This window comes from Gouania willdenowi, chromosome 19, assembly GCF_900634775.1.
Source record: "Gouania willdenowi chromosome 19, fGouWil2.1, whole genome shotgun sequence".
Lineage (NCBI taxonomy): Eukaryota > Metazoa > Chordata > Actinopteri > Blenniiformes > Gobiesocidae > Gouania > Gouania willdenowi.
Window position 1 is genome coordinate 16,708,982 of NC_041062.1, and position 20,210 is coordinate 16,729,191.

At 41.1% G+C, this 20,210-nt stretch overlaps 1 protein-coding gene across 1 annotated transcript in view; it reads left to right on the forward strand.

Moving 5' to 3' along the window:
• usp22 (ubiquitin specific peptidase 22) overlaps positions 1-20,210 on the forward strand; it is a 28,555-nt gene that overhangs the window by 3,489 nt on the left and 4,856 nt on the right. Inside the window, exons 2-12 of the mRNA XM_028476815.1 lie at positions 1,735-1,867; positions 6,160-6,273; positions 11,074-11,175; positions 12,304-12,470; positions 13,357-13,504; positions 15,161-15,263; positions 16,832-16,990; positions 17,061-17,187; positions 17,289-17,380; positions 19,894-19,956; positions 20,026-20,175. Coding sequence (XP_028332616.1) covers positions 1,735-1,867; positions 6,160-6,273; positions 11,074-11,175; positions 12,304-12,470; positions 13,357-13,504; positions 15,161-15,263; positions 16,832-16,990; positions 17,061-17,187; positions 17,289-17,380; positions 19,894-19,956; positions 20,026-20,175 — 1,358 coding nt within the window. The remainder of the gene's footprint in view (positions 1-1,734; positions 1,868-6,159; positions 6,274-11,073; positions 11,176-12,303; positions 12,471-13,356; positions 13,505-15,160; positions 15,264-16,831; positions 16,991-17,060; positions 17,188-17,288; positions 17,381-19,893; positions 19,957-20,025; positions 20,176-20,210) is intronic.

The following is a 20,210-nucleotide window of genomic DNA, read 5'->3' on the forward strand; positions in this document are numbered from 1 at the left end:
CTTTTCATTTAAGTTCCAGCAAGTTGTATTTCACAGTTTCAGGGTGATGAATAAATATGTTGTATTACTGGTATATGTTCAATCAACTAATGTTTGGTATATTTATTGTTATTTTTTAAATTTTTTTTAAGAGATTGGTTTCTCACTGAGAATGCCAGTAGGCTAATTATTTAAACAAATTGAGTGATAAATCTGAATAAGATTTTTTTTTTTTGTGTGCTCACAGATTATTATTCTTTTTTTTATTATATATTATTCCTCAATAGGATTGCTACAATTCAGAGACAAATTTCACTGTAGAGCTACATTGTATGTGACTTTACATTATTATGTTTTTTAAGTGTACAGGTGTAGGGGGTACATGGCTTCAGGTTAAATGTCTAAAGAGGTACAAGGTATGTTACCTCGCCGACGAACAGAATTGCACGTGTTTAACTTTTTAAGGTTTTAAATAATATTATTAATAATAATATATTTTGTTTAGTGTCGCCTTTCAAGGTATCTAAGGTCACTGTAGGAGCTTCAATGATTAAAAAACATAAATTAAATACAGAGAATACAAGAATGGTTAGTCAAATGCTTTCAGGCTTAAAAGACAGCACAGTTTGGTAAGAAAAAAAAAGGATAAAATATATAACTTTATTTAGCATGTTTTAACAATACTACATTTAAACAAATGTAATCGTGTATTTTGCATCAAAAGCAAAGCTGGTTAAAATGCTTAAAGAATACCATCTAAAAAGAATAAGAGTTTTTCTAAGAACGTACAGTATACATCGCAAACTAAGGCCTGAGTCCACTACGTCGATGACAGTGAAGATGCACAAGGAGACGACACAATTTTTCCGACATGTGAGAAAAGGCGACAAAGCTCAAAGCTGTAACCCTGACAGCCAGAAGAATGAGTGTGGAAAGTAAACACTGATGCATATTGATGGGAGTTTTCATAATTCATGTGCTGTGGCAGCGCTTTACGCATGGAGGACACGAGTACGTATGCATGAGTAGAATAAGAATGTGCATTTGTGCTAGTTTTTAAAACAGTGTGTAGTTCACCAGCCTGATGTTATACCTGTTAATGCATAATGACACATTAGCTCAGTGTTTTTCAACCTTGGGGTCAGGACCCCATGTGCGGTCGACCTGAAATGTCTAGTAATTGCTAAAAAAAAACCAAAACAAAACTGATTGATATTCTGTTTATTTATTTATTTTTTTAAATATTATTATTTTTCAAATACACATCACACAATGAATATCAGATAACTGTATCCTTCTGATATGTTTTTATAAAAGAAAAAATCTGATACATTTATTTATTGATTCATCGATTATGAAAAGCTCTATAATAATCTACAGGATAAACTAACAAAACATCTTAAACTATTAATAAAGTGTCCTGAGCTTTAGGTTTCCTTGTAGTGCAAAAAGAAAAAAATGTCCAAATACATCAGTTTTGTGGATATTTAAACGTAAAATTCTAAATCTAAAGATAACTTTCAACAGTTTACAGGACAAAAGCAAAACATTCTACAAAAAATGATATGCAGCATGTGTAATATTTTCAAAAGTCAACAGGTAATGAATAAAATTAACATGGTACAGGTCAGTTGTTCTCACAGACTTATTGCACTTATTGCAGAAGGTTCTTCTTGATATCGGCCGGCCGATCGATCGATGCATCCTTAATAAATATTCAACTCCAACTTGTTTTTTTTTCCTCTTGTGTTTCAGGCCAAATCATGTATTTGTCACATGTGCGGCGCTCACCTCAACAGACTCCACTCCTGCCTGTACTGTGTATTCTTCGCCTGCTTTGCCAAAAAACACATCCACGAGCACGCCAAGAGTAAAAGACATAACCTGGGTAAGACACGCCCACCAGTCGCTCACTGCGAGTCAATGGTTTGGAGCTGTATGATGTATGTGGTATGACATGTAACGTGATCAAAAACACAGTCGCGTCATTGACTACAGATTTCATGTGAATTTGTAGTCATGCACTAGTAAAGCAACAATACACAGTTTAGAGACTTGAAGTGGATCACATATTTAGGATCTTTTATGCTACATAAACTATGCAAGACAAAAATATGACAGAATAAAATATTTTATCATTTTTATTATTATCCTCTTCCACAAATGTGGAAGGGGGGTGCCTTTAAAGGTGACTTTTCTCAGAAACTGTTTAAGATAGGATAACTAAATTTGTTGTGTGGCTTCAGGGTAATACTGTAATACCCTGATGGAGTTCGAAAATGAGAAGCACACAATTATTTTTTTCCAGAGTTATTGCCCTTGTTCTGTTTTTTTTACTCTGTTTGAGGTATCTTCAATGGGGACAGATTTTCTTAGAAATTGTTTAATATAGTTTGTCATTTCATATTCTGATGTGATAATATTTTCTTATGTATACCTCTAAGTTAGATTTAGGATATTTAGGAAAAGGTTGTGAGTTAATGAGAACCAATCGGGCGGGGGATTATGTCTTCTTGTTTTTTCTAATACTTGTAGTAAGCGCAAATTATTAACAAATAAAGTTTTTCTAGCAAGCTATAAAAATGCATACTGTTAGCATTTATTTTTACCAAGATATGCAAACAACACCAAATCTGAGATCCTTGGTTGGCATGTGACTGAAAGGGTATGCGCCAAATTTGAATAATGTAGACCACTAGGGAGCGCTGCAAATATGGGATATTTATATTTCTTAACTGTCAAGACCAATTTTTACCAAGTTTGGTTGGTATGACCCTGGGTTGTTCCTGAGGCCATATCTCGAAGTTAATCGTGATTCATAAAAGTGGGTGTGGCTTATTAGAACATAAACAACAAACATTCATTTCAGCTGAAGTATTATGATGAGGGTTCTGAAATTTACAGGGTATATATATTGCTATTGCTGTTCGAGTTATTATTATCCCCCGCCACAAAGTGGAAAGGGGAATATAGGTTTGAGCTCCACATCAGCACAAAGGGGTGGGCGTTTGCTGAACTTTGCCAGCAGTTATCTGTTTTCATCCTTAAGACTCCCACACAGGGAATCAGCGTAGCCTGTAATAGCCAAAGCATTGCTCAGAAATAACCCCATTATTTCAGAGTGAAGCTGCAAAGTAACCAAACAAAAGGAGGAAGGAGGAAGCTGCTCATAAAAAATCTATATACAAAAAGTGAGAATAATCCTAGATCCAGTTTCATAACCTTTTATTTATTTAATATGTAAACGTTTAAAACTTTGAATTAAAGTATTAAATTCAGAAATGTACATTTAAATAACGTCTGAATCTGAGTTTCTAAAGCAGGGGTCACCAACCTTTCTCAAACTGCGAGTGACTTCAAATGTACTGATTCTCTTAAATACAGAATATTCATGGTTTCACTATTATTATTATTATTATTATTATTATTATTATTATTATTATTATTATTATTTGTTTCCCTTTAATTATAGGGAAGATAATAAGAAAAACTAGCAGTAACTTAAAACAGTAAGAAATGTTTCAACATGCAACTCATTCACAAAGAAAAGGGACTTGGGAAAGCAGTAGGAAGTGAAACGGCGAAGGAATCAGTCCCTTCCTTCCTCACCTGCTTTCTAACCTGTAGATACCTGTTTGCTGTTGCCATAACAACCAGCCTCGCAGCCTGCAGGTACGGAAGGCAGAACAAAGATAGAAGGTATAAAAAGAAAGGAAGGCGACAAGAGAGAGAGTAGGGACGAAGCCATGATGGTGTAAAGCACAATTAGACAAATTGTGAATATCCGAAGGGTCTTGGCAGGGTAACCATGGTAACAAGAGGATGGAGACAGGGTGGAAGAGTGGGTAGATATGAGAGAAGAAGAAAGGCAAAAATGGGAAATAATGAAAGGAAACAAGGGAAGTAGTAGGAGGGGCCAGGGTTTAATGATTAATAGAGGCTAATTCCACAAGGGTTCTTTAAAGACGACTTAATTACTGCCTCATAAGTCTGTAAGGATCAGCTTCTTCTTCTAACGGCTTTCTGTGTGTGTTTAAGATGGATCCTACATCCAAATCAGCTGCTAACCTAATTAATCCCAGAGTTACACTCAGTGTGTGTGTGTGTGTGAGAATGAAAAATTCTCACACACACGCACACACACTCAACAGGGGGTCCAACTGAGCTTGAGCAGTAACTCAGAACAACGGAGAATTGTCAAAGATCAAAGTGTGTGTCTGAGCCTGAGTCAGTGACACACTGAGTGTCTGCATTGAATCCGTTTTCACTCACAGCTCATACACCACCGTGCTTTCTCTCCAATGTTTGCTTTATCATCTCGCTGTTTCTATTGAAATATGTGTAGTTTTGTCTTAAAGAGCCACGTTACAACAACATTTATTCCCACTGACTGTGAATTTCAACATTTCTGAGCAATAATGGACAGGATGTGATTTATTTGTTTCTATTTTACTATTTGACGTGACACCTAGTTGTAAAAAAAATAATAAAAAGATGCTAAATAAACAGAAGGTAAGAAAACCTTTCGCTTGAAAACTTTCACGTGTCTTTCTTTTGTTTTTAATGATTCAATAGGTGACTCACACACATCTAAAGAGGGAAAGGTTTACCAATGTGAACACCTTCAATGGGCTTTCATTCAGTCTCCAAGTCATTTTTGACCAGCTTAAATCAGTACGAATGACTTAGCATCTTTGCCATTCTCATTGGTTGGTCAGATCTCAGGCTGCATGATTATGTCCAAAATGATAATCACGATTATTTTGATCAGTATTGTTATCACAATTATGATGACAATTATTTATCATGTTAAAAAAACATGTATTTCTATTGCACTACTTTAAAAAACAATATATGAACAGTTTACTGTGCAAAATGAAGCTTTAGCTCACAACTCTCATCAATCCACCAAATGACTTAAAGCTGTCACTGGCTAATGCTTGAGAAAGTGCCTGGTTAGATATGCAGCAGAGCCCACATTTAAATGTTAAAGCCACACCGCAGACTTTGTAACCTAAAGAGTTGATGCATATGAGTTATTTTAAATGATTCCTCAGGCTAATATACAGCACTTGACAGTATCAATGCTCCGAGTGGGGCTTCCCTCTTGAAATACCGACTATGTAAGTTTGGAGGAAACGGACCGTCTTTGGCCAGGTCATGTGACCTGGAGAATGCCTGGAGAACGTTTCACTTTATTGCAGTCACGTGACCACAGGCTCAGATGTACTCATGGAGCTAAGGCTTTCACTGCTATTTTTCACTAAGTGGTGCTTTTTGGTCACTCATCACTTCATCGCTCCACTGACGCGTTGACTAGGGAAGTAAAAGTGTGCGTGTGTGTGTGCGTCCGTGCGAGTGGTACCAGATGAGAGAGAGAGAGGTCTGATCACTTATCATAGACTGCTCCGCTTTTACGGTTTAAATGATCAACTTATGGAGTTACTAAAGGATGAGTTCACTCAGAATGTAGACCTATTCAAGAAGTTAATCACTTTATTTTGCCCCGATAAATTGAGGAAGTGTAGTACAGCCCTCTGCTGTAGCCGTCTCACTGTAGCGGAAGGAAGGGGCTGTTGCCTCGGCTCTACAGACAGTGAAGGACGGGAGAGTTGTCGCTTGAAGTCGCTTAAAAAGTTCACATTTTTCAACTTTGAGCAACAAGGTTGTGCTTGACCTCGTCGCTCAAATCACGCAAGTCACGTCGCTTGAGGGGGGATAACTTGAGGTAGCGTCATTTACATTGATTTCAATGTAATCTAATCGCTTCAGTTACTTCAGGTATTTCACACAAGTGACAGATTCTGACTTACATTAAACTAACTTTACTTTTCTTTAATAGTGAATCAATGATCTCTCTTCAACCAACAGGTCAACTACTGTCTACACACACAATCAAAAGACAAGAGAGGCTGGCCCGACTGAAAGTTACAGTGTTGCTTTAATATTGCAGACGATCTGGTTTATTTAATCGCGGCAACCAAAATCGTGATCACGATTAAAATTCGATTGATTGTGCAGCCCTAGTCAGATCCTTCTTTAGAGTTGTCTTTAGACATCCATCCAACATCACAGCAGCATTGCAACACAAAACACTAGAGGAGATCATTAAATGACATTAAATGAAACGTACACTACTGGTATATGACAGTGTTTGAATGGACGCTTGTTGTTTTGCAGCTATTGACCTGCTGTACGGCGGCATCTACTGCTTCATGTGCCAAGACTACATTTATGACAAAGACATGGAACAGATCGCCAAAGAGGAACAAAGGAAAGCTTGGAAAATGCAAGGTATGCCACACTACACTGCTCTAGTAATCAGGTATTGTATTGATCATTCCAGTATTCAAATCAACATAAAAATCCATCCATCCATCTTCTCCCGCTTAGCCGTTTCCGGGTCGCGGGGGCAGCATCCTCAGTAGGGAGGCCCAGACTTCCCTCTCCCCGGCCACTTCCTCCAGCTCGTCCGGGGGGACCCCGAGACGTTCCCAGGCCAGCCGAGAGACATAGTCTCTCCAGCGTGTCCTGGGTCTTCCCCGGGGCCTCCTTCCGGAGGGACGTGCCCTGAACGCCGCACTAGGGAGGCGTTCAGGGGGCATCCTAATTAGGTGCCCAAGCCACCTCATCTGGCTCCTCTCGATGCAGAGGAGCAGCGACTCTACTTTGAGCCCCTCCCGAATGACTGAGCTTCTCACCCTATCTCTAAGGGAGAGCCCAGCCACCCTACGGAGGAAACTCATTTCGGCCGCTTGTACCCGTGATCTTGTTCTTTCGGTCATGACCCAAAGTTCATGACCATAGGTGAGGGTTGGAACGTAGACCGACCTGTAAATCGAGAGCTTTGCTTTTCGGCTCAGCTCCCTTTTCACAATGACGGACCGGTGCAGACTCTGCATCACTGCAGACGCCGCACCAATCCGCCTGTCGATCTCTCGCTCCATCCTTCCCTCACTCGTGAACAAGACCCCGAGGTACTTGAACTCCTCCACCTGGGGCAGAACCTCATCTCCAACCCGGAGAAGGCACTCCACCTTTTTCCGGTCGAGAACCATGGACTCGGATTTGGAGGTGCTGATTCTCATTCCGGCCGCTTCACACTCGGCTGCGAACCGATCCAGTGAGAGTTGAAGGTCACGGTATGTTGGAGCCAACAGGACCACATCATCTGCGAAAAGCAGTGATGCAATACTGAGGCCCCCGTACCGGACCCCCTCAACGCCCTGACTGCGCCTAGAAATTCTGTCCATAAAAGTTATGAACAGAATCGGTGACAAAGGGCAGCCCTGGCGGAGTCCAACCCTCACCGGAAACGATTTCGACTTACTGCCGGCAATGCGGACCAGACTCTGACTCCGGTCATACAGGGAACGAACAGCTCCTATCAGGAGGTCCGATACCCCATACTCCCGGAGGACCCCCCACAGGAATCCCCGAGGGACACGGTCAAATGCCTTTTCCAAGTCCACAAAACACATGTGGACTGGTTGGGCAAATTCCCATGACCCCTCAAGGACCCTGCTGAGGGTGTAGAGCTGGTCCACAGTTCCACGGCCAGGACGAAAACCACATTGCTCCTCCTGAATCCGAGGTTCAACTATCCGGCGGACCCTCCTCTCCAGTACCCCTGAATAGACCTTACCGGGGAGGCTGAGGAGTGTGATCCCTCTATAATTGGAACACACCCTCCGGTCCCCCTTCTTAAAAAGGGGGACCGGACCACCCCAGTCTGCCAATCCAGAGGCACTGCCCCCGATGTCCACGCGATGTTGCAGAGTCGTGTCAGCCATGACAGCCCCACAACATCCAGGGCCTTGAGGAACTCCGGGCGGATCTCATCCACCCCCGGAGCCTTGCCACCGAGGAGCTTTTTAACCACCTCGGCAACCTCAGCCCCAGAGATAGGAGAGCCCACTCTCGGGTCCCTGGGCCCTGCTTCCTGATTGGAAGGCGTGTCGGTGGGATTGAGGAGGTCTTCGAAGTATTCCCCCCACCGATCCACAACGTCTCGAGTCGAGGTCAGCAGCGCACCATCCGCACCATACATAGTGTTGACGGTGCACTGCTTCCCCCTCCTGAGACGCCGGATAGTGGTCCAGAATCTCTTCGAAGCCGTCCGGAAGTCGTTCTCCATGGCCTCACCAAACTCCTCCCATGTCCGGGCTTTTGCCTCGGCGACCGCCGTGGCTGCGCTCCGCTTGGCCCGTCGGTACCTGTCTGCTGCCTCCGGAGTCCCACAGGCCAAAAAGGCCCAGTAGGACTCCTTCTTCAGCTTGACGGCATCCCTCACCCCCGGTGTCCACCAACGGGTTCGGGTATTGCCGCCACGACAGGCACCGACTACCTTGCGGCCACAGCACTGATCAGCCGCCTCAGCAACAGAGGCACGGAACATGGCCCACTCGGACTCAATGTCCCCCGCCTCCTCCGAGACATGGTTGAAGTTTTCCCGGAGGTGGGAGTTGAAGCTCCTTCTGACGGGAGACTCTGCCAGGCGTTCCCAGCAGACCCTCACTATACGTTTGGGTCTGCCAGGTCTAACCGGCATCCTCCCCCGCCATCGGAGCCAACTCACCACCAGGTGGTGATCAGTTGACAGCTCCGCCCCTCTCTTTACCCGAGTGTCCAAGACATGCGGCCGCAAGTCCGATGACACGACTACGAAGTCGATCATCGAACTGCGGCCTAGGGTGTCCTGGTGCCAAGTGCACATATGGACACCCTTATGCTTGAACATGGTGTTTGTTATGGACAATCTGTGGCGAGCACAGAAGTCCAACAACAAAACACCGCTCGGGTTCCGATCAGGGGGGCCGTTCCTCCCAATCACGCCCCTCCAGGTCTCACTGTCGCTGCCAACGTGAGCGTTGAAGTCCCCCAGCAGAACGAGGGAATCCCCAGAAGGAGCACTCTCCAGTACTCCCTCTAAGGAATCCAAGAAGGGTGGATACTCCGAGCTGCCGTTTGGCCCATAGGCACAAACAACAGTCAGGATCCGTCCCCCCACCCGAAGGCGGAGGGAGGCTACCCTCTCGTCCACCGGGGTAAACTCCAACGTACAGGCACTAAGTCGGGGGGCAAGAAGTATAGCGTCTCTCACCGTTGGCGACTCCAGAGTAGAAGAGAGTCCAATCCCTGTCGAGAAGGCTGGTTCCAGAGCCCTTGTTATGTGTCGAGGCGAGACCGACTATATCTAGTCCGAACTTCTCCACCTCGCACACAAGCTCAGGCTCCTTCCCCGCCAGAGAGGTGACATTCCACGTCCCTAACGCTAGCTTCTGTAGCCGGGGATCAGATCGCCAAGGCCCCCGCCCTGGACGACTGCCCGATCCACACTGCACCGGCCTCGTATGATCCCTCCTGCGGGTGGTGGGCCTACGGGAGGGCGGGCCCACGTCGTCCTTTCGGGCTCTGCCCGGCCGGGGCCCGTGGGCAAAGCCCCGGCCACCAGGCGCTCGCACTCGAGCCCCAACCCCGGGCCTGGCTCCAAGGTGGGGCCCCGGTAGCGCCAATCCGGGCGACGTGAACTTCCTTTGATTTTGATTTTTCATACATGGCTATTGAACCGCTCTTGGTCGGACCCGTCACCTGGGACCTGTTTGCCTTGGGAGACCCTACCAGGGACATTAAGCCCCCGACAACATAGCTCCCAGGATCATTCGGGTACTCAAACCCCTCCACCACGTTAAGGTGGCGGTTCATAAAAATGAATAATAATAATACCGATTTGTTTCTTTTCATGTAAAAATTACATTTATTTATTACATACATATAATGCATTATAGAGAAGGGGAAGAAAATGCATATTTGTCGCATAAAGATTTTTGTCAACCTAAGATGAAAAATGCAGGCATGTTAAATAAACAAGGCTTCTAAGCAGAAAAAAATCATAAATCATTTTTACATTTTTTTTTTATTGAGGTATTTGAGAACCTCGAGGAATCATTGCATCACTTTTGAAAAAGATGCATTGTTTATAAATGGCTGCCATATTATTCATAAACAGCAGAAGGAAGTTGAAGTTGTTACCGTCGTACAGCATCAATGAGTTGTTCACGTTGAATTACTACACCGTTGATTTCAGTCAGTGTCAGTGATTCTTCCACTTCTTTAACACAAAGTAGTACCACACAGAAATACAGAGAGATTTACACATTGATAAATTAAAATAATAATATTTCCACTCACTGATAAAGACGTGGGCTGCAGCCATGCTTTTATTACTCACCCTTATCCATACCACACTTTTAAATGATCTTACATTGTAAGAATGAATCTGCCCACGCATACCAAACAAAAACTAATAACTAAAGACATAACGTTTGATACATGCAACAAAATGTTTACATAATATGTAATAAGTCCAGCAAGTTGATATTGTCTTTGTTTGTTTTTTTTTTTTTAAATAATGTTATGGTTTCATTTTTTCAGAAAGCAATTTTTTCTTCAGGTAATTATATCCCCTGACATGTTTTGATTTCCAACTGTCAGTCATCCTCAGAGGCATCTACTGATTGCTTTGATGTATTTGATAGTGGGGGGGCAACCTGGGAGAACTCTTAGATTGGCCACGCCCAGAAATAACTCAGAAACATATGAAAGCGATCACTAGATACTTTAATGCTTTTCTTATGAAAGAACTCGTAGGGATACATCAACGCAATCACTAGATGCCTCCGAGGAAGACTGACAGTTGGCATGTCAGGAGATCTAATTTCGTGGAAAGTTGTATATGAATAAATGAAACCTTAACATATTAGTGCAATCAATGTGTTTTTGTAATTATGTCATTTTTGGGTCTTTGTTCTGGAATCTATTTTAATGGTCAAATAAACACATTAATTAATCAGTTATGAACTGCGAACATTCTGACAAATCTGCCTTAACTCTGTTCTTTTCAATGGAAAGTTTATACTATACATTAATTAATTTGTTAGTGGAGGTGTTAACAGCATTAAACTGACTAACAAGAGTTTTAAAGCTGATTGTAGTCGACCGTGTTGCCTCATCAACAGAATCCATTTCCTCACCTTTGTTGTATGTGTATGTGCTCATTGTTGGACGTTGTACTTCTTGTGTATTGTAATCCAGGCACTGGGGAGAAATACTCCACTTGGGAGCCAACAAAGAGAGAACTGGAGCTGCTCCGACACAACCCCAAAAGACGGAGAATCACCTCCAACTGCACAATCGGTCAGTGATCAGTGACGTATGAGGATTCCCACTGCATGATATGATTTGATAAAATAAGCATAATCGGAGAAAGTTTGAATGGATATTATGGTGAAAATAAAAATAGAGGCCTGCAAAACACTGAGGAAAACATGCCTAATATGGCAGAAAATTAATTTGAATTGATTTTTTCATAATTTTATAGACTTTAATTAACTGAATAAAATACAAAAAAAGTAATGTGATTTTTTTTCATTTCATATATTAATATATCTTTTTATGCATTTAAATAATCATTTTTAACTGAAAGAAATGCAGTTGGACAGAACATTTTAGGCGTCACATCATTGACTTTTAATCGGAATAAATTTGCATGAAATATTCGAAGTAGTTTTACCCATAAAGCAATAATGCAGAATTTTCAGCTTTAATGCTTCAGTGTGAAATGACAAATGTAACATGTCATTATTTCACTGTATGATCACCGCAAGTGGTGCAACATTTGTTGTGCTTAATGTGGGCGGTGGATGAAGGGAATCTTGGATTGACGAGACCATGATAATGTGTCAATGGAAATTCTACATAAGTTTTTTTTTTTTTTTTTTTTTTTTTTTTCCTTTGGCCAGAATTATTCTTAATCCTGAGATTTAAAAAAAAAAGAGAATAAATAAATGTGTTCAAATGTGTGTGCTTGTGACATTTAGACTTCATGAAAAATTGCTTGAAATAGAGCATTTTCAATTATTTTAATATATAAATGAATACTAATTGACAAACTATCAGGTGTTTCGCTCTAGTTCTATAGCGCTAGTTTTTGCTCCACCTATTGAATTTCACTTTTACCCAAAAAGCCAATTAATTTCTGCTTTAAAGTATTAATACAACAAATTCTTACTTACTGTTATGCTGGTGCTTTTGTACAGAAACATATGATTATGTTATGACCCAAAAACTGCAAACCACCGAGTATTCAGACACCTTTTTATTAGAATTAATATAACTTTTAGCATTTGAGCTGCAGTGGCTAATGTGCACACAGGAGAGCAGATGCTATAATTATGATGATCTTTTTGCTGTTTTCGTCTGTTCAATGAAAATCGCATTGTTTTTATTCTTATTTAATGACTGACTATTGTTCTCTCCCCTCAGGCCTTCGAGGTCTTATCAACTTGGGGAACACGTGCTTCATGAACTGCATCGTCCAGGCGCTGACGCACACGCCGCTGCTGCGTGACTTCTTCCTGTCCGACCGACACAAGTGTGAAATGCAGAGTAACTCGTGCTTAGTGTGTGAGATGTCGCAGCTGTTCCAGGAGGTGACCAACATGTCTTTATTCATCAGCACTTCACATTATGTATCAGAACATTATGACACAACACTAAACGAGCTTTCTAAAGTATTTATCGGTGGTTTACCGTGTAGAGCATGTGTGGGTTTCTTACAGGAACACTTGTTTATTACTGTTGTCCAAAAACATGAAGGTTTGATCCAATAGAGTCGTTTGAATAAACAGAAGGTTGAGTTTCTGTCAAGGTGTTTTTAATAGTTACATCATTCCAGAATATTTTAATTTAAAAAAAACATTTCCTGTAAATTAGAATAATAAATTAATGTAATTTAATAATTATTTTAGGCATTGCCACTGATCACATGAGCTGTACAAATAAATGATGCAAAGTGACGGAAAATTTCTGTTTATAAGGAAATATTTGTGGATATTCAAAAATATAAATTTTTTGTATTTCCAATTTGGGATTAATTTTAAATTACTTGTTAAAATATATTTTCCTAACTGTATTCAACATCTTTGTTAAGGGCCATCGTAAAACTTTGAAAAGTTACCATGAATTTTAATGGAAAGTTTCAAACTTTGAAAATTCCCAGAATTTTGCAACCCTAGTTGACATGTTGTGTTTTGAATGAATGCAAATATTTATTTTTGGTTATGATGCCATTATTTAAGGTTAATTTCAATTTTTTATTAATTTCAAATAAATGGCTCCTACAAATAATTCATATTTTAGAAAATTTCCCACATTTTCAAGCTTATATTCCTGTGTAAATGTTCTTTTCCTTTGCAATGATGACGTACTCGACTATGATGTGTTGTCGTCACTGTAACACTGTTAGAATTGATAACGATATGATTTTACATCATTAATCACTTCAGCCAATGACTCACACACTCTGTTCCTCTCCAGTTTTATTCCGGCCACCGTTCGCCTCACATCCCGTTCCGCCTTCTCCACCTGGTGTGGACTCACGCCCGTCACCTCGCCGGCTACGAGCAGCAGGACGCCCACGAGTTCCTCATCGCAGCGCTGGATGTTCTGCACAGACACTGCAAAGGTCAGAGCCCACGTGGAGTGAAGAGTCTGCACGTCTGATCTACATTTCCCATAGACTTAGGTTGGGTACTCGGTAGGGATGTACGATATTGACAAAAAAAAATTTCCCGATCATTTCTGGTATTTATCACGATAACGATAAAAATCACAAAAAACTATAAATAAAAAAAATCACAACTTGGTGTAAACAGGTTCCTTACATTAAAAAAATATTGCGTTTCACAAATTGGGACGGATTAATGGTCACATTAATATTTATGCTGACATTTATTTCACACATGTTTAGCTTTTATCTTTCCAAACAAGTGTTAAATATGACCATAAACAAGTCGATAGCTGCCTGTGGCTTTATGACAGTTAGACGTGTTCTTTTTATTTCGTCTATTATTCCTTATATGGAGTGGTTAGCATTAGCCCTTAGCCCAGTCTGTGTGTCAGTATGTTAGCTTAGCATAGTTAGCTTTAGTTGAGTTTCCAGTTCATAATCGTTGCTAGAGGTTCATCTCTGTACCCGCGTTTGTGGAACTTTGAGTGGATCTGATGGAGGAACTTGGATTGGTTCACTTTGTTGGATGGTTATCTGGTCTTAACCAAGTAGCGGTCCGTGATGTATCGCAGCACAGTAGCTTCTGGTAGCTGAGACGTGCACCTCACTCACACAGACGGTGGTGTGTGAGGAAGGCGGTGGCGGTGCACGTCAGAGCTTCCGTAAACAACGTTTTGCTCCAGAGAATAATAAGTTGTTGACAACAAACAGGCAGTTTTGGCCCATAGAACGTGTTTTTTTTGGGCATTCTTAGCTAAATTGAGGGACAAATGGCCCGTGGCCCTCTCTAATTTCCGACAGGGGAATTTATCATTTATATCGTGGGATGACTAATTCTTAGCGGTGAGAATATTTTTGACGATAAATCATTAACGATAAAATATCGCACATTCCTAGTACACGGGCACAATGCACAAGTCACTTCTGCATGTGTGCTTGCAGACGTGTTAACGTGATAATACGTCTGCATACGCTTTAATGTACATACACATTAAAGCGTATGCACACCTACGCTACACCTGGATGTACACTTAACAAACATAAATTGATCAGTCACATGTAGACGCAGGTGTGGCGTGAGTGAAGCGATTGGGATCAGACGCGCTTCACTATGTTGCACCGTCTATGTGACATGTAAACACTTAGAAAAATATTAGGCGCTTACACACATACACGCGTGCAGGTATGTGAGTGTGTATAACGGACCACCATTTATTCCGGTTACAGTCTGTCACTACACCCGTCCGTAGAGTGGTAGTGACTGTAGTGTTATGCTCTGAGTCAGATCGTTGCTGCGATTGGACAGGATACAACACTCACACACTTGCACGCGTGTATACGCCTGCACACCTAACAATTTTTTCTAAGTGTTACGTAGACATTGCTACATAGTGAAGGTCACCTGATCGCTATAGCTTCACTCACACCACACCTACCACTACACCTAACTACTGAAATTAGGTAAGTTTAGTAAAAGTTAGGCAGGCAGCTATGCGTGCGTTAGACTGGTGCGCATAAATTTAGAAGCGATCCACCCCCTCAGAGTGAGTGAGTGCGTGTAGCAGCATCAACTCCTGCATTCTTGTTTTTTTTGCAATTCCAATCACGCAGATGACAACGGGAAGAAAGCCAACAACCCCAACCACTGCAACTGCATCATCGACCAAATCTTCACTGGAGGCCTGCAGTCTGACGTCACCTGCCAAGTGTGCCAGTGAGTGTGTGTAAAGAGGCTTTTATAGCCTTTGTCAGGACTTATATCTGATGATGTCAGTGGACACTTTAACTTAATTGGTTTTCATGTTAGTGGGAGCCTGATTGGGAGTTACTTTAAGCAATGTTTTTAGTATACCTTAAGGCAGTGTTTCTCAAATGGGGGTAGGTGTACCCCTAGGGGTACGGGATGGCACTACAGGGGGTACTTCTTTTTTCAGGCTGATATCGGATCGATGTCCGGTATCGATGTCGGATCAGGGCACCCCTAAAATAAAGTTTCAGTCTTGGTCCCTCGCTAGACATGAGATGACCGTAAATTATAAAAAAAACTATAGAAATAAATCTAAATCACCTGAAATTTTTGAAAAATAAAAATAGATTTTTGAAACTTTTTAATTATTAATCTTTGTTTTTTTTATTAAAAAAAAAAAAAAAAAAAATCTTAATCAACAGTATTTCTATTCTTTCGCTTTGTGGATCGAGTTCAACTAAAATGCAGTAAAGGGATTTTTTATTTGAGCTCAAACATGATCAAAAACTAATTCTACAAGAAAAACATGTCTTTGGGGTCACCAGAAAATTCTTGATATCAAAATGGGGTCTCTATCCAAAAAAAAGTTGAAAACTGCTGCACTAAATACATTTTCTTTTCCAATTATTTACAGAATGAGATTCTTTAAAATGTGTCTCATTACTCGTTTATTCCATCATTATGCTCTATAGTCGAACATAGGGGGTACTTGGATTCAGAAATAAGAGAAAGGGGGTACTTTAGCCAAAACAGTTGAAAAAGGTATGACATCAGTGTTGTTGTGTTGTTTCTTTTTTGTTTACTCTAACAACAACAGCTCTGAGTGACAAACATCACAATGTGTCTAAACTTGATATCCTTGTTGCAGCGTGAAGGACTTTTGCTTTAGTCATGAGACAAAAATTAAGTAAATAAAGCTTTGCTATGCAGAGTTTTTACACATTTACACACACACACACATTAAACCATGACACTGCAGCATCAGGAACATCCTGTAACAGCACTCCCTCTGTAAAGGAGCTCCCTAGTGCCTCCTGGTGGTCTGTTGTCAATGCACAGTGTTCATAAAAGCTTAACTTCTTATTAATCATAGAAAACATGATTCATTGTGTAAATGAAACTCAGTTTTCTCAGTGCTTATGTTGCATGATAGCAGTCATTTTTAAAGTTAAACAGTTGTAAAAAACTTAGAATTCTTACAAAATCCTTAAGTTTTCCTTAAAGTTATGACAATATTTCCCTTTATTAAATAGAATTTGGTCACAAAATATTGGAAATTTAAAGTGAAGATTGTATTGGGAATGATATCTATCAGTTATTGCTTGTACATGGTCGGTTTCTTACATATTTAGTCTATATATATATATAATATGTAAGAAACTAAAATGAGTTTCACAGCCCTGCTCTAGATTAACTTAAAAATGGTAATCCTCCACGTTGTTACCTCCATGTTGCTTCAGATACAGTAGGAACAAAATAGTGATTATCATATTCCTCATTCATTCATTCATTACTGTGCTCTGTTTTCCTCCCAGTGGTGTTTCAACAACCATCGACCCGTTTTGGGACATCAGCCTGGACCTGCCGGGATCCTCAACGCCATTCTGGCCCCTGAGCCCCGGAGGAGACGGATCAGCGCTGAACGGAGAGAGTCACGCCACAGGGGCCACCACTCTCACTGACTGCCTGCGCAGGTAATGGAAATATCACAGCGATAAAGGCCCAACTGATCTTGGTCCTCATCAAGTCAAATCTCCTGCTCAGATTCACCAGACCAGAGCATCTCGGCAGCAGCGCCAAGATCAAGTGCAGCGGTTGCCATAGTTACCAGGAATCCACCAAGCAGCTGACCATGAAGAAGCTGCCCATCGTGGCCTGCTTTCACCTCAAAGTAAAACATTCAAAGTTTGTTTGATCGTTCAGTGGATCTAAAGTTGACTAGTGTGGGGCTAACGTTTGAGCGTGTGTGTGTGTGTGCTCGTTCTTACTCAGAGGTTTGAACATTCAGCTAAACTACGACGGAAGATCACAACCTACGTCTCTTTTCCACTGGAGTTGGACATGACTCCATTCATGGCCTCAAGGTGAGTAAAGTCCAAGGCTGCGTCCGAGTAGTCCCCCCTATCTCCTTTCCTATCCACTGTTCCTTAACCCCCGGAAGTGTTTAAATGGCGGCCATGATAAAGAGTGTCCGAGTTCTCTGTAAGCTCAGGAAAAGAGACTCAATGTTTCATTTTTTACCTCCTTTAGCCTAGGAAACACTGATGCATCCTTTACCAAAGGAGACAAGAAAATGCTGAACCACAATTCCTAGCGGCGACAACATTTAAAGGGAAACGCACACCCGAGCACTCACTGAAACTCACAATGACCGTACAAATGCAATAATATACCTTGAACAACTTTAAATTAATAATCTAAAACCCATATTTTATGATATGTAAGACCTATTATCAGATTATAACTGACATAAAACAGACACTCTGTGGTTCAAGAAAAAGGGATCAGATGCATTTTTAGCCACATTATGTTTTATTCAACATAATTCATATTTCTGAGTGGAAGGTGAGTGTGAACAACCATTCTTATTGTGACTTTCTAAAAATTATTAAAAGGTTTAGAGACTAATGCACACAGAAGTAATTTAAAGCAGAACTAAGTAACTTGTGCTTAGCGCTCCCCCTAAAGGTCCCTTTTGGTTATGTCACTGTCGTAAAAACTCAGCACCCCCGCCGCCTGCCACACCCCACAGCTACATGCGTACCTTTGCTCTCCCAAGACGGTAGCAACCGATCACTGAAAAATCCTAATACAACAGTGACACTAACGGTGCTTTCACACATATAGTCCCATGTGACCATGTGAACAGTATGAGGAAGACAGACAAGTACAATAAATGAATGACGTGGAAGTGTGTGTGATGTTTGTTTGCTGACAAAGCGACTCTGAAAATGGATGGATAGAGAGATAGATAGATGGATGGATATTTGTGCGTGTGCTGCCTGATGGAGTGCTGGGTTGCGAGTGTGTGTGCGTGCCTGTTGCGTAATCACACACACTATGACGACAGTGTGTGTGATTGCTGTGTGTTGCTGCTGAGCTGTCACTGCATGGAGTTGCTCCGTTCCTCTGACAAAGATCTTCTCGGCCTTTTTTTTGCTGGCTCCGCCATGATATAAGTTGAAGAAAAGTGAATTTGTAGACAACCATGTGCAGCCACGGGGCTGGTCATAATCTAGCATTAGTTTGTATTGGGCTGCCGTAAAGCAGTACGTCCTACCGGGTCAGAGGCAAAAAAGTTGCAAGTTCGGTTTTCTGGCCAGAGACAGTAGGGGGAGATGAAGGACCCCCAATTACCCCATAAACACTTGTATGATGCTCACAGGGACTACGAGAAGGATTTATTAAGGTGAAAAAGTTACATAGTTCTGCTAAATAATTTAAAAGATCATAAAATGAGTCAGAAATAAAAAAAAGCAGAAATGGTAATATTTATTTAAATATAAAACATAACTATTCTAAAAATCATAAAGCACTGAATAAATAGAAAGAAAATTCTGTTTAAAACCCTTTCAGATAATGTCTTCTTCCTGATGCTGATGGAGGATTGCTAAGTGCATGCAGGGGGCGTGGCCATGTGCATGTGATTTAAGTCAAGATGATGCTAAAATATGTTTTCCAAACTGTATTTAACATCCCTGTTTGTCAAGGATCAACCGTAGCAGTGGAGGCAGTCAATAAGGAAACCAGGCTCCAGGTTTTGATGCATCAGTTTTATCTGTTTATTTTTTAGTTTGCACCACAAGCACAGTGTACTTCAATCTCCATTCCACACTCAACTGAACAGAATGAAAGTCCTTATATACAGGTGTACCACTAATTAGCCTGTACCAAGCATGGGGTGACATATAATGTGCATATTAAAAGTACAACATAAATATTTACACAAACACTTCCTAACAGACATTATCACAAACACTAACCCTGTATTAATATCATTAATCTTATTTACATCCCCTAAATTATTGAACTACATATTTACATTGAGCTACACACATCCAGCTCCCCTGTTCCTAGTCTCTGCTTGGTCTCTCCCACCTGGAACTATAAAAAGGTGTCCAAAAGCCCCAGGGAATTCTTTTACCCGAACACCTCAGGAAAGAGGAAGAGAGCATGCACAGCTAAGCTTTGTTGAAGATTACATTTCAATCACATGCAAAATACCAGAACATATTTAATTGTTTTATCTTTCATGTCACTGCTAAGTAATTTATCAATTAACTGAAATGTATTTTCTGTGTTTATCACTAGATGAATCCTGTGGCCTGAACCATGTGCTTCACCATTTGACCAATAAATTAATTAAACCAATACAACAAAAATGTGTCTCTTAATTTCATTAAGCACTGCAGTTTGTCACAGTATTACAATTGACTCTTTTTTAAATTACAACAGTTCATAAGTGTAACAGTCCATAAGTAACGTCACCTCGTCGTTACACTGTTTATTATTAATTTCCCATGGAAAGTTTCCCACCTTTGAAAATTAATGGAATTTGATGTTATTGTTGAATTATTGGTGTCTGACTGTGTTTCAGTAAAGAAAGCCGCATGAACGGACAATACCAGCTGGCCGTGGATCCTTTCAACAACGACAACAAGTAAGAGCGACTTTGTGACGTTGTGAGTCTGAGCTGCAGCACTGAGCTCACGTGTGTTTCCTGTTTTAGGTACAGTTTGTTTGCAGTAGTAAACCACCAGGGCACGTTAGAGAGCGGCCACTACACCACCTTCATCCGACAACACAAAGACCAGTGGTTTAAGTGCGACGACGCAATCATCACAAAAGCCAGCATCAAGGATGTGCTGGATAGTGAAGGGTGAGCAACAACTTTTATTCTGAAAGTCTGATCAG